The sequence below is a fragment of the Perca flavescens genome, chromosome 12, assembly GCF_004354835.1.
Source record: "Perca flavescens isolate YP-PL-M2 chromosome 12, PFLA_1.0, whole genome shotgun sequence".
Classification (NCBI taxonomy): Eukaryota; Metazoa; Chordata; class Actinopteri; order Perciformes; family Percidae; genus Perca; species Perca flavescens.
The window spans coordinates 20,563,165-20,578,711 of record NC_041342.1 but is presented as its reverse complement, the minus strand read 5'-3'; the positions used below and the strand labels follow the sequence as shown (position 1 = coordinate 20,578,711).

Here is a 15,547-nt window from a genome sequence, read left to right as displayed (position 1 = left end):
GACCCTGTCATAAAAAATTATAAACAAGTCCTAAGCGTTTATGACATAACACTTCTTTTAGTAAGTGTCATTGATTCGTTCATTGTCGTGACAAGTTAGGGTTAGGGTTCATGACTGTGTCATGACAGTGTCATGTCACTCTTATGTAGATACCTTCAGGTGTTACCATTTTTTGCTTGAAAAATGACTCAAGCAATGGACTATTAAATTAGTTGCCAATAGTTTTCTGCCCATCAACTAATCAACTAATCATTTCCTCTCTATTCTAATATTTGTTCAGTGCCTCAGAGAAACCCGAGTTGCAGTATATCTGAAACCTTTTGTGATTTTGTTTTCTGTAGCCCTGTAGACATATGTTCTCTTTTATGTGTATTATTTACACTCCCTGTGACATTGCATCATATTGTTTATTTTACAATGGATCCAGTCAGAGGTTTTGCTATAATTTGCTGTATTTGACAAATCAGAGAAAGACACATTGGAGTTGTGTGACGTGATATACACCAAGCTACCTGAGCCACTGGTTTTGCGCAGGGTTAAGCCTCGAGAATGCAGTTTTAGGGTAAGCTGTGTCGGTTCACAGCAGGTCCAAGTGCTTTTAATGTCCAACTGTCAAGGTTTCAATTCCCCCAACCTAATCACCTGCTACGCAATGTTGAGCTGCTCAGAGGAGTGAGTCATTTTAGACGTGTGTGAAACAAAAACGTCTTATCTCTGAGGCTGGTAGCTCTTATGTAACTACGTCAAATCTCTTGTGTAGATTTATTTTGCAGGTATTTAGCTAAAAGCTTTTCTCGCGGAGTGACAATAACTGTGAAGGTAAATCTTGATCACCGACACTTTGACAATCATTTTGACTTCTCTCCGTAACCCCTCTCCACCACAGGGCCACCTTCTTTTCCTCTCTAGCAGATATCCCCCTAATTCTCCCTCAAAATGGATGACTGTTGTCTTTTTTTCTGCCTGCCCATGTTGAGCTGGGAGATTAGAGCAATCAGATTAGGAGTGCTGCTGACCTGCAGGCAGAGGAGAGAGAGAGTGGGCAGCTCAGAGTCATACAGAGCTCTTTCTACCTTGCTCAATGTTTTCCACTACTTCAGTTTGTTTGTGAACCTGTTTCCCTAGATGTCGTACGACTTTTATATCATTCCATAAGAGGTAAGGATCAACTGCTTTTGTTCCTTTGTTGACAAAATAGGACGTGCTCTTAAGATCTTGTAAGAGCTGACAGACATGTGGTTGCTAATTACAGTTTTTCTTATGCCTAGATTGTAATGTAATGGTTTTAAAAACAGATCTGTGTGGATGCTAAAATATTTCTATGTTTTTGCTCATCTTGTGAAAAGAAGTCCTGTCATGTGTAATTACTGTTTGAGTAATAAGGTGATTTCAGAGAAGTCAGACATAATGATAGCATTTACTGTCTCGTTATAGTCTTACAGTCTTTTTCCTCTTGTTTTTCTGGACAAGTATTTATGTCCCTGCATCCTTAGCCTACGGTAATCTATTGGACATGTCACTCCGAACAAATTACTTTTCATGTCCGACATTCTCATGTGATTGGAGTGTTTGTTGTTGCTGTCAGTATTCAGTTCCAAAATGAATTTGTCTTTTGGGATAAGTCTGTATGAAAGAGCAGGTACAAATTGCATTTATAAATCACATACCAACTCATGTTTATATGTTGTTAATAACCGTGTTGGACTATATATGTTCATGTTATAGCAACTTGTATTTTCCTGTAGAGAAATCCCCTCCTTTTGCCAACATGTATACACAATATACCTTAAAGCTGGTAGTGTTTTGCTCAGGAGCACTTCAGCAGTGTGTATGCTTTAGTAGTTTGAAAGATGGTCTGTCCAAGGTTGTAGTTAAGACCACCTTAAACAAATCCAAGTGAATGCTAAAGCCAGATCAAAACCAAAGCCAGAGAAAAGTCAGTTCATTTCAAGACGAATGCTAATAAATAGGACTTTCCTGATGGGGAAGTAATTGATTAGATTAGATGTACTTTATTGATCCCAAATTGGGAAATTTCAGTGTGTGTGTGTGTGTGTGCGTGTGTATCTATGTGTGTGTGTATATATATATATATATATATATATATATATATCAATCCAACTTTATTTGTTAAGCGCTTTAAAACAACCAAAGAGCTGTACAGAAGAATAAATAAGACATCATAAATAAAATACATAACAATATAACATGAATACAAAATAACAGCTGCGCAATGAAAAACGATCAGTCTAAATAATTAAAAGAAGTACAACAAGTCAACATCTTACTAGGTGTCAAAGGCCACAACTATACAATATATATACTTTTAACATGTTCACTATTGACCTGTAGTAGTGGATATCTGGAAGTGCCATTTCATTTTTCATAAAAGCACACGTTTCTTTGGAGACAGTGAACGACTAAAAGAAGCAACAACAAAAAGATAACGGGGAAACCATGCAGAGTAAAATATATTTTAAAATGTTTTAGAAAATCATGCTAAAGTCAGGTCAAACACAAAATGTAAGTAGTCTCAAGACCAGATCTAAGAATCCTGGGTCTTTCTGGGTCAATCCGGTCTATATTGTGCAATGTCTTTGTGAGAAGTTACCGACTGAGTGTCATCACTGATGGAGTTGTGTATCTGCAGGTTTGTCACAGTCTGATGACCCCTTCCAGGGGCAAAGCTGCAGAGCAATGAAGACAGGCTCTCAAATCCGCCTGTTGCTGTGGAAAAACTGGACCCTCCGCAAGAGACAGAAGGTATTATCATTTATGTGACTGGGGTCGGTCAAAACCTATTCAGCATAATGCAATCCAATATAGTAACACCACAAAGTACAGCTTCCAACAACTCTCTAATAAAGTCCCAACATGAGATTGATATCTTTAGACTGGTAGGATTTGTTCCAGGTCTGTTGTATTAGATTAGATTGTACGGTTGTTTCAATTTTTCTTTGTCTATATATATCCTACTCTACTTGTTTCTGTCCAGGTCCGCTTCCTGGTTGAGATCTGCTGGCCTGTGTTGTTGTTCGTTGGGCTGGTGTGGCTGAGGAAGGCCAATCCACTGTACCAACAACATGAATGTAAGAAAAACCCTCTTTATTAACAAGCTATTTTAGTCATCTCTTCTTCGAAAAATCAAGAAGCAATGTTGGAATTCTTTTCATGGAGAGCACATGTTAACCTTTAGGCAACTCTTTTATTCAAATCACTTCACAAGCCCTCACGTAACTGTGTTGTCTGTTTCTTCAGGTCATTTCCCCAACAAGGCCATGCCTTCAGCAGGGATTCTGCCCTGGATCCAGGGCATCTTCTGCAACATCAACAACCCCTGCTTCAGATATCCAACCAGAGGAGAGTCTCCGGGCGTTGTCTCCAACTATAACAACTCAGTGTAAGCCTAATCATAGCACTCTCTAACCTTGAAAACCTCCACAGTTCCAGAAACCTTATAAAACTGTAATTTCTTGAATTGTTTACTCTCATTTCTTTTTATATACGTTTAAATATATATTTTTCGCATTTTTAAAATAGAGCGGATTTCAGCTGGTATGATAATAATACAATACAGTATAACATTCTATATAATCTAGACCTAAATTCAACTAAGTCAGTGTGTTGTTTGGCTTGTTCTAGATTGGCACGGTTCTATGTTGATGTCCAGGAGCTTCTGCTCAATGAGGCAGAGGTCCAGCAGCTCGGCCAGCTTTGGCATGAAATGTCCTCCTTCTCAAACTTCATGGAAACGTTACGCACCAACCCATCTATGGTGTCAGGTAAAGCTCAAATGTGAGAAATGGTTTAGACAGCAGCGCCTCCACTGAGTGTCTCTCAACTCTGTAATCAGAAGAGAAAAAGACTGTTGACAAAACTCTGACAGGAAACGTGAGCTACACTTTGATCTTAACCTTTTTGTCTTGTTTTCTGCACATCCTCTTTTTGTTGATGTTTCGTGTCTTGTGCTCGTCATGGCACCACCTCACTTTCTACTTTCATTTTAAAAGATCTGTCCGACTTTGAGTTTCTCATTTTTATGTATCGTTTTGCTAAATTAGTTTGTGTGCATTAGCAGCAGTAATCTTTCACCATCATTTGACATGATACATGTTGCATTTCCAACTGCTGGATGTAAACTTTATACATTTGTGTTACTGTTTGGGTAGCCACTTATCCTTTATTATACAAGTGTGACAGTTACTGTATGCAAAGGAATATGGTATTCAGTTTATTCTGCACATTCATACACACAGGAATGTTCATGTCCTAAAAGCACACATAAAAAGGTTTTTCTTTATTTGACTTCAGTTGAAATTAACTGAGCCTTCTGGCAGGGATATGCGTATAAACACACATCCTCTTGCTCACTGGACTTTCCCTGAAACATCCTGAAAATCGCTGCCAATCTGTCTTGCTTTGAATCATTTCCTCTGTGTAGTCCAATGCTGGTTGGGTCAATATTGTCTTTAGTGGTTCTAACATTTCATCCTCTCTGCTCGTGATGTTTCTTCCAGGCCGTGGGCTGAAGATAGATAATATTCTGAAAGATGACGAGGTTTTCACGGCCTTCCTTTTGGAAAACGCCAACCTCCCGGAGTCTATAGTCTACCAGCTCGTCAATGCAGAAATACGACTTGAACAGGTGCAGTTTTGAGGGATGAGTGAAGAAAGTTGAAGCTTAGACTGATGTTAAATCAACGTTAAATCAAACATATTTTTTCCATGGTTTCAAATAAATATTTCGAGGTCATTGTAATGATATTTCATGATTCTTTGAGACATATCCCACAATTAAGCCAGCATTCTACTTTTTTCTTTTGTTTTTATATTCCCCAGTTTGCTTTTGGTATCCCAGAGCTGCAGCTGAAAGACATAGCCTGCAGCCAGGCCCTGCTGGAGCGCTTCATCATCTTCCCCAGTCGCATGGGACTCCACGGGGTCCGCAACGCCATGTGTGCCCTCAGCCAGCAAAGGCTGCAGAAGATAGAGGACGTCCTCTATGCTAATCTGGACTTCTACAAAATCTTCAAACGAGTGAGTTGTGCTTTGAAACAAATATTTTAAATGTCAGTATGTCCCTGTTAAATTAACAAACAAACATTGGTACGCAATTTGTTCATCATTTATTTAAATTATAAATGTCAGGGTTATATTATACTGTATTTCTGATGCCCTTTGTTGCTTCCTGTTGTATAGTGGACGTTGTTCCTTACATCCATCCCTTCCTCCCTGTTTTTACTTTCTTTATTGACATGGCAGTTGTTATTTCTACTAAAGGAGATCCGCTGAGGGTTGCATTTGTCGGAAAAAAAATGATGTCCCTCTTCCTCTCCTGGCAGACGGACTAGCAAGTGTTAATTTGTCTCTCAATACTCTCTCCCTTTCCTACCCTGTCTGTAGCACTCAGCCCAGGGCCATTGTTCCTACTGCAGAAGTGAATCTTTAACCTCCTGAGAACCGAGGAAAATTTTGTTTTTCCTAATCAGATTTTTTTGTGATTCCATACCTGTTTAAGGTTAAAAAAAACATCTTACAATTTAAATTTTTTTATTTTTATTTATTTAAAGAATGTCCACTGTAGTGGACAACAGGATCATTTGAGTACGAAAAAAGACAAATTTGGTAGATGTGGAGTCATTATTTACATGAAGATAGTCCTGATGTCCACTATAATTGACATTCATAAAATGCCAATTTTTCAAAAGATACATAATGTAGTTTCTATCAGAACTCAATATATGATTCCTAACACCTTAATGAACAAGAAAATATATGATTATCATAGTAACAAAACCATAGACAAATAATATTTGACTCATCTCTTATCTTTCCATAAAATGTGCTTGTTCCTATGCTGTCCATTTTGGATTGAAAGAAAGAGGCGGTTCCCGGCCTCCCAGCCAATCAAATAACACATCACTGAAAAGCCCAGGATGTCCTCTGTACAGTACAGCAGGAATTAAGAGACTTGCACAAACGATTCCAAGGAGAGGAATGAAACTCAAATGTCCACTACAGTGGACATAAGTCAATGGGCTGGGTCACATCTTTAAATTCATGTTTCATTTAAAGTAGTTTTTAGAAAACACTACTTTAACAGTAGGATAATGCATAATCTAAGTGCTTTTTTTGGTGCACTAGCTAGTATTTCTGGCAGCAGGACAGTGTACAAAATACATAACAGTTTGTGTGTTCATGGTAATGAATGATGATGTCACCCAGTGCAACAGTGTGGTTGACTGATAATTTTTGGACAACGATCGAGCTCCATGGCACAAAGCAATAACATATATGTGACTTTGGATACACAGATAATGGGATTTGTTGACCGTAAGAAAAAAATTAAATATCTGCACACTTCCCTTCATATTTTTAAGACAAACCAGGTAAGTTTACAGTGAAAAATGTGCAGAGAGAATGAAGATGGACAGTTAAATACAGTATGAATCCATGAATTAAAAGCGAGAGTTGTTTCCAGTGCAGTCAGCCTGTTAATGTTGTCATAAATTCAAAAGGAAACTATTATCAACAGAGGTTGATAATGGAGAGGAAAACATGCCCCACTCACCTTCATAGAACTGTTTTCCCCCTCTGGTCTGGAAATACCTAGCTGGACTTCCTTACAGCAACAAAATAGTGTAAAGTTGATACTGTGATATTGTTTCTATAACCACTCTAGCGAACTCTTCTGGATTGTGTACTTCATTGTGATTGCAAATGTGCCGGTGCTGCTTTGTGCTCAGAATAGTGAATTTTTGTTGTGTGGTATGTTGTCAGACGGCTCATTGTTCTATGTAGAGCTGCTTGTGATGCCAGGACTGCATGTGAGGCCTAGTGGCTGATTCTAGCTTGCAGGGGACTCTGCCAGACCTGTTTACTGAATCACTGGCTTTATTTTGGGGCTTGGAATTTTCATGGGCTCTGTTTCCAATTATTTACACATGTATTTACGAAAAGCAAGAAATATATAGGAGACAGAACAACGGAGCTTTGTTTTTGTTTTTTGAGTGGCATCACAAGTCACAGATCATCCTTTTATTAAAAGGAAAAGACATTTTTATTTGTTATTTATTTGAATTTATTTGTGAAATATATCCCCTTTCAGAAGTAGGTGCATCTCAGCATATTTTATAGAAGAATAAAGAAAATAAAGATCAGCATTAAAATAAAGCAGATACATCAACAAACTGTACTATATTTAAACTCTTTCCCCCTTGACACCTTCCAATTTCGTCTGTATGTGTGTTAGTGTTTAATCTAAGTGAGTCAGGTGAGTGGCTCAGGGTGTAGGAATAGCATTATCCCTCTTGGCCTGTTTCTCTAATGGGCTTAGCTAGACCCCGCCTACAGCCTGTGAGGTATTCTGTAAGACATGATGCTGCGTCTCATATAAATACATTACCAACATGTGCCGGTCCAAAGAGCACACCTGGGTATTGGGTTGTTAAAAGGCCTGACTGAAACAGTAAGAGTATGACAGGACTGCAGGGTCTTACCTCTTTCTGCAGGTCATAAAAAAAGATTAGGAATCTGAATATTTGAGAAGCTGGAGTAGATTTTTGGACATGAGACCCATAATCAAGTAGCTGAGGGTGAATTAACTTGAGCATTTGTAGGAGTTACTGTACATTAAATAGGTACAGCCTTAATAGATGTAATGGATGTTGAAGTGATGGGCTAAATGACTATGGACACCGAAATCCCTGGAGTGGTTATAGATTATTAGCTTGACTATAAAGTTTTTTAATCAATTATCATTCTCTATTGTTTAATGTATTTATCTAGCAGTAGCATCTTAGTGGGGATCTTTGCATTTAACCTCTTAGCTCTATTAAGCCCATTACCACACTGCTGACCTCTGCCTTGTAATAACTTGTTATGCTCCTAATTCCCTTCTCCCATCCACCTCTCAACACCCTTCCTTTCTATTCCCTCGCTTTCTCTCTTTGCCCCTGCACCGCCTCCCTCCTTCCTTCATTCATTGAAATGGAAGTGCGAGGAATGCAGGAGGAAGGATATCACATGTGCGTGTTTGTCTTTGCATTCGGGGTTTCCGTAGCCCTCAGCACTCTGACCAGGCCTTTTCTAACGCCTACGGCCAATGGTTTCTCAAGATGAAGTCATTAAAGGAAGTTTAGGGAAAGGAGGTTCCCATATCGAACAACTGATAGATTTCAAATTTGAAACAGGTTAATTTCCTCCATACATACAGATAAGACACAAATGACACGACAAAAAAGGAAGGCCTGGCTTTATCTAGCAGATTGCAGGTTGTACTGTCTGGGTAAAGAAACAGGATTGCTGTTTCACTGGTTCCTCTAAGGTCATCACAGGGACATGACTTAAACAGAGCAGCGATAGTTTTGATACCAAAGAACAACAAGCAACTTGTGTTTAACCTCTCAGTTTATCTGTATTCATCTAATTTTTTAAACACTGTTTGAATATTGTTCACTTGACTGATGCCTCTTGTGGCTTTGTTTCCACAGATGCCTAAGGTTATGGACAGCAGGTCTGAAGGGATTGACCTGCACTTCTGGGGTCGGGTTCTTAACGCGACGTCGGACAAGATCCGAGTTGTAAGTGCTCCAAAGTCCATCAATCCCTTTCTGCTCTTGCTCCTCTCTTCTTCTCCTCAGTCCTGCAGGATCAGAGGCACCAGTATTTTTAGCCCTGCAGGAAACTCGCCTCTTCCGCTGCTCCCAGTTTGAGAATCGCTCACAGAGGAGGCTGAGTGATGTGCTCAACAATGTGGGGTGTACATGTGTGTGTTAACCTACATGTGAATTGTACAAGAACTGATATGTCTTTGTAGGCTCATGTGATGCCTGATGGGATGCCTGATGTGTGTGTGTGTGTGTGCGCGCGCACATGCGTGCATGCGTGCGTGCGTGCGTGCGTGCGTGTGCATGCACATACAGATTGTTTCTCAAATCACATGTACATATAGGTGTGCATGTGTTTTTATCACTTTATTTATTTAATACATAAGCAATACAAATCAGAATAGAATAGTACAGACATTGAATATAATAGAAAAGCATACAGTAGATGCTGTAGAGGAATATAATATAATACTGTTTGACCTGCTGCCCTCTGTCTGGCAGAAGCTACAGGTCAATCAGGACCGGGACAAATAGACTCAGGAACAGCTTCTTCCCAAAAGCCATCACCTCACTGAACACACACACTCACTAGCACCCCCCAACCCCCCCCAGACTAGAATAGATAGTGTAGATAAATAGAATACAACAGAATTGTAAAGAAATAGAATAGGATAGATAGTGTAGAGGTATATAATACAACAGAATTGAATTGATATTGTTAAGAAATATAATAAAATGAATATTGTGGATAGAATATATATTTTAGAAGAATATAATACAATTGAGCAGAACAAGATAGAATACAATATACAGTCCCTGACAAAAGTCTTGTCGCTTATCTATTTTGTAGAAACACCTGCTATTAACCTGACTTTTAATTAATCAATTGGTGTTAGAAATAGCTCATATGAAAAGCTAAAACCCTCCCAAATGATGTTTAATGCACTGAAAAAAGATTTATCATTTAATCAAGACAGAAAGGTAAAATTTTGGCAAGAAAAAAGTTTTGTCGCCTATACAGAAATTGAACAAATTTACTGCAAATACAAAAAATATGTCAGCAAATTAAGTAGTGGTGCTGTGATATCCAAATTTAATATCTTGTCATCAAGAATAGCAAAGAAAGCAGTCTTGCATGCCTCCCAGAGTTCATCAATGTTCTTTGGTTTCGTCTTCCTTGCTTCCTCTTTCATCCTACCCCACATATGCTCAATGATGTTTATGTCTGGTGACTGGGCTGGCCAATCCTGGAGCATCTTGATCTTCTTCGCCTTGAGGAACTTTGATGTGGAGATGGAAGTATGTGATGGAGCACCATCCTGCTGCAGGATTTGGCCTCTTTTTTGGTTGGGAATATAAGAGGTAGCTAAGATTTCTTGGTATTTTAGACTATTGATGTTGCTTTCCACCCTGCAGATCTCTCGCACACCCCCATACTGGATGTAACCCCAGACCATGATTTTTCCGCCACCAAACTTCACTGTTTTCTGGGTGAATCTCGGATCCATGCGGGCTCCAGTAGGTCTCCTGCAATATTTGCGGCGACTGTGGTGTAATTCAACAGAAGATTCATCTGAAAAATCCACCTTCTTCCACTTTTCCAACATCCATCCTTTTAGCAGGCTGTGGGCCTTGGCAAATGCCACACGGTTTTTCAATTGTCTTTTGTTTAGTGCTGGCTTCTGGGCACTGATTCAACCATGGAGGCCATTTTGAGACAGAATCCGACAAACTGTTCTGGTTGACACAGGGACTTCAGGTGACCAGGTTTCATGGAGCTCTGCTGCAGTGGAAAATGGGCTGGCCTTGGATTTTTGAGCCAACAAACAGTCCTCTCAAGCAGTTGTCTTGCGGGGTCTGCCTGACCTGGGCTTGTCAAAAACGTCTCCAGTGTCTTCAAATGTTTTTTTTATCCTCTGTACTTGACGCTGAGACACATTGAAGGTGTCTGCCACATCAGCAGTGGATCTGGTCTTCAGCCTCTTGATAATCAAAACTTTAGTCTCAGGGTGAATAAGCATGTTTGCAGAGGTCTAGTTGCAGTTGATGTGAAGGTCTAGTGTACTGGGGTTGTTTTTTACACACCTTAGACCTAATTGATCCTTTATTAGTCACAGGTGAAGCTCATATGACAAGGCAACAACACTTATGTCTTTGCAAAAATTGACTCAATGGGCTTTACCAAGCTGTGAATATTAGAATACTTTTTGACAGTTTGGTTTTGCACTGAAACATTATTACTAAAGCTGTGGGGATTAAAATGAGCCATTTCTTGTAAAAACATCTTGATTAGAAATATATTTCAGCTGCACTTCAGGTCAATTTGTACACAAGCGACAAGACTTTTGTCAGGGACTGTAGATATATTGTAGAGCAATTGCATAGAATAGATTGTAGGATTAGAATAGATTAGAGATTAAAATAGAAAAGGTTAGAATATATGACAAATTTTAGGAATCTTGGTATGTGCATTCATGGATCGCATCCAATTTGTATATTTGCATACTAATTCAGATGCACACACACACGCACACGCACGCACACACACGCACGCACACACACACACACACACACACACACACACACACACACACACACACACACACACACACACACACACACACACACACACACACACACACACACACAGAGAATGACTGGGGTTGTGTTGTGTGTTTCGGCACGTTCACTGTCCCAGGGGGTAGTGTATCCTATCATCGCCTTAGGGTGGGTGAGAGACAGAGAGAGGGGAGGGGGGCGTTCGAAAGAGAGACATTCCTTTGAGGTGACACATCCCGTAGGTGGGACCTTCGTATCACCGTGGTGACAGAAAGGCGAGCCAAATGCTCTTATTACTCACCTCTCCTTCCTTTCCTTTCAATTGTGTGTGTGTGTATGTGTATGTGCATGTTAAAAGGTTGCTTTGAGTTTTCAGTGACCTACCTCTGTTAGAAGAGAGTCTACATAAACTGTAAGGGGATTATAGAGCTATACTAATAAAGATGCAGACTTATTAACAAGTATTCTGAGAACAACTCAACTCCGTCAAAAAATCTGATCCCCTATGAGATCATCTACACATTTGAAACAATAATTTTCCAGATTTTGGACATTTTAAGACATTTTATTATTTTTTGGGGCATTTTTAGGCCTTTATTTTCACAGGAGAGATGAAGACATGAAAGGGGAGAGAGAGGGGGAATGACATGCAGCAAAGGGCTGCAGGTCGGAGTCGAACCCGCAGCGTCGAGGAATAAGACTCTATATATGTGCGCCTGCTCCACCAACTGAGCTAACCTGGCCACTTTGTGAACATTTTAGGTTGATTTCATTATTATTAGATTATATCATTGGATCAATGTGTAAGTATGTTGCCAACAAAAAGACTCAAACATGAAACTCCAATTATTGGCAGCCTCTTTGCTATTTCTTCAGAAAGGAAATGATACATACCGGGTAGAAATGCACTTGGATGAGGTTATTTTTGTTCCATCAATAGGAGGATATTTAGTCCACCCTCAGACTGTCCTTATGATGTGCGGAGAGGCCTCACTACAACAAGTTTGCTTATCTTTCAAACTATTGTTTTCTAGTGATCGTTTATATAATGCTATTCATACAGTATGAATGAAAATGATGGACATAAATATCCCTACCCTGTAGATAATTATCGGATAAAAAGGTCAAATCGCTCAAAGCTAGTTAATTAGACTTTATAGCCTAACCCTGGTTGGCAACATTGATGACCATACATAAGTCAAAGAATATCAAAGTTACAGTATAATGACAACTAGTCTGGGTACCTCTGAGGGTGGCACATAATATAACTAGTGTGGGTGTGTGTACTATTTATCCAACTTGGGTCAAATCACTTTTTGGAAGTGAACAAATTGTAATTTAAAGCATGGTAGCACTTGGTGTTTTTGGTGTTACCACATCAGGACAGTTATTAAAAGAGCAGATACTTTTCTATCCCAGGATACAATTTAAATAAGATTGCCTTTTTTATTTATACTTTTGGCACTTTCTGTCACTTTACATTTTAGTTTTGTGAAAAGTTTCAGTAACTATTTAAAAAGAAATGGTGTAAATCTGATGCTGCCTGGCTTTTATGTGACATTTATCGTGTTTTTTGTAAACTACAGTAGCCTACACCAAGCTTTTGATGTGTTGGTTGGGCCCCAGGTCAAATCATCTTTGTGTCTCTTTTAAATCACGATGCTCCATGCTAACATGTCAATCTGTTTTAAGCTGTGTTGAGTAAATTACATTTTTGTGAAGTTGTTTTTGACATTTGATATATGATTCCAAAAATCACACATTTAAAAGGGTTCTTTTTAGCCATGTTAGCGGCGTGGCTATAGGGATGGCAAAGTCGGTCTTGTTAGTTGAGCCACCACTTTGGTCCGCTGTTGGTCCAGACTAAAATATCTCAGCAACTATTGGATGGATTGCCATTAAATTTGGTTAAGACAGTCAGAGGACGAATCCTACTTGCAAAACTCACGATAATCCCATTAGCCCAAATTGTTAGCTTATTTTAGCATGCTAACACGCTAAACTAAGACGTGAACAAAGTAAACATTGTATATGCTAAACATCAGCATGGTAACATTGTCATTGTGAGCATGGTAGCATGCTGACTTTAGCATTTAGCTCAAAGCACCACTGTGTATAAGCTCACAAAGCCACTAGCAGGCTGTAGACTTTCAATCCTGTCAATATATAAATTTGGATTGTGGCTCAGTGTTAGTACTGTACCCTCATTGTCAGAAGGCCCTGTCTTTGAATTTCAGCATTGATGCTTTCAGTGTTCAGTTTGTACTTCCCATGTTTTAAAACTCAAACTGACCTATTTATATCAGCCGTGTAACAAACATAATAAAGCTGAAGGTAGAAGGTAGGTAAACCTGAACAGAAATACTGTACTTTGTTATGGATAATGGATCTACAGTAATGTAGGTTTTAAACTGTATCATGTTAACAGATACGTTGACCACTGAGAGAATCTCTTTCAACTGGCCCTCTGTGTAACTTTTTACAGCTGATGGAACGGGAGAGCTCTCAGGAGCTCCTAAAGGCGGTTTCTTCTCTGTTTCAACCCGGGGATCCCTCCTCATTCCCCCAGATGATGTCCACTGTGTCGAGCCTCTTCTGTGGATACCCAGAGGGAGGTGGCTCCAGGGTCCTGTCCTTCAACTGGTATGAGGACAACAACTACAAGGTGTTTCTGGGGGTCAACGGCACCAAGAACCATAACTATGTCTATGACGACTCTGCCAGTAAGTGAAGAGGTGTTGAACTGCAATAGTCTCTATAGTATGTAGTAAATGGTATGGACTTTATACTTATACATAGCGTATACTGTAGATACGTTATTATTTATAATATATAATATGATAATAAAGGCAATTAATGTATTTTCCCTTTTACCATAAGGATATGAGATGCCTACATATTTATATATGTATCTCATATTATTTTAATTGTCAGTTCAAATAATCATTGGTTACTCTATTTTGTCTCGATTTTATGTTAATGTGCTTTAGAATGATTTTTTTTTTAACAATTTTCATATCTAATTAATTAATAGTAACTAACTTCACCTTTTTCTTTTTTGGAGGGTGAACACCTTCATGCACACAAACTTTAATGACATGAGATAAAAGTTAATTAAACTGCCACTTTGGAAGACTACTACTAAACTTCAACAAGGGAAAGCAGCTGTGAGCAACTTCTCTATTTCTGCTAATTCACGCATTGCATTGTGGAGCAATAATCCCCAACAACAGAACAACAATCATTAGTCAAATTTGCATAGTGAATATTGAAAACCTGTTTATGAATATAAATGAATAAGTAGTGTTTAATCGGTACACATCTTTGACGTCACAGCTTTGTTTATTATTATTTCATCAGTTATTTTAGTCCACAAGTGCTACCACGGATCGAGTTTGCCATATAAGAGGAGTCTAGAAATCTCCACCATGAAGCTGTTTTATAACCACAGAATGACTAATTTAGCATATGTGACCGCTATCCGTAACTTAAGTGATAGCATCTGAATGCAACCCTAGTGTGGAGGATATAAGAACGTTTAATATGATGCTTTATCTCTTGTTTTGTCCTTTTCTTCTTTTATCTATTTTTCTTCTTCTTCTAATCTCACTGTTTTTGCAATTTGTCTACCCTAAGGTCCGTCCTGCAACGCCCTGATGCAGACCCTGGAGTCCAACCCTGTCACAAAAATTGTGTGGAATTCAGTCAAGCCCCTGCTGATGGGAAAGATTCTGTACACCCCCAACTCCCCTGCCGTCCACAAGATATTAAAGAGTGTAAGAGGGACCACCTCCAGCCCGACCCCTCACCTCTCTCTTTTTCTCTTCTCACTTTTTCTCTCCTTCTCCATTTCCCACTCTATGTATCTGTTTTTATGCGTCCAAACCCCCACCCTTCTTAGGAATGAGCTGACGACCGTAGCAGTGGAGGGTGGAGGGATAGGGGGGCAATCTACTGCAGAGTGAGGGAAGGGAAGAGGAGGGGAGAATTAAACAATAAATGAAATGTGAGGGTGAAGCACTGAAAGGAAAAACTGAATGTTTTTCAGTCTGTCATGTCTCATTCAGTGGTCCTGACACAAAAAACAGATCTCAATTTCAATAGAAGTTTTGTTGATTATAATTACCTAATGTGACTGTTCACTAGTGTGTTAACTTTCTTCAAGAGAATTGCAGTTTAGAGCTTAGATACATGAAAATTTCATGTTTCATGGATCTCTCTTCTGTCAACTGTCTGACTCTATCAGAATGAGAATCAGAATCAGTTGATTTTAGCATACAAGTTATATGTAGATTGTGCTTATTCATTGCTGCTACTACAGTTAAAAAAATCTGTGAACTTTACATCAATGTGTATTGACTTGATATATTGTTAATTTG

General features: G+C 39.0%; 1 protein-coding gene across 2 annotated transcripts in view; it reads left to right on the top strand.

Moving 5' to 3' along the window:
* The first annotated feature begins 2,697 nt into the window (after window positions 1-2,697).
* Window positions 2,698-15,547, top strand: part of LOC114564954 (retinal-specific ATP-binding cassette transporter) — a 40,924-nt gene continuing 28,074 nt past the window's right edge. For both annotated transcript variants that reach the window (XM_028592667.1, XM_028592666.1), the window contains exons 1-9: window positions 2,698-2,763; window positions 2,996-3,089; window positions 3,259-3,400; window positions 3,643-3,782; window positions 4,518-4,645; window positions 4,840-5,037; window positions 8,493-8,582; window positions 13,654-13,891; window positions 14,805-14,944. In XM_028592667.1, coding sequence (XP_028448468.1) covers window positions 2,698-2,763; window positions 2,996-3,089; window positions 3,259-3,400; window positions 3,643-3,782; window positions 4,518-4,645; window positions 4,840-5,037; window positions 8,493-8,582; window positions 13,654-13,891; window positions 14,805-14,944 — 1,236 coding nt within the window. The remainder of the gene's footprint in view (window positions 2,764-2,995; window positions 3,090-3,258; window positions 3,401-3,642; window positions 3,783-4,517; window positions 4,646-4,839; window positions 5,038-8,492; window positions 8,583-13,653; window positions 13,892-14,804; window positions 14,945-15,547) is intronic.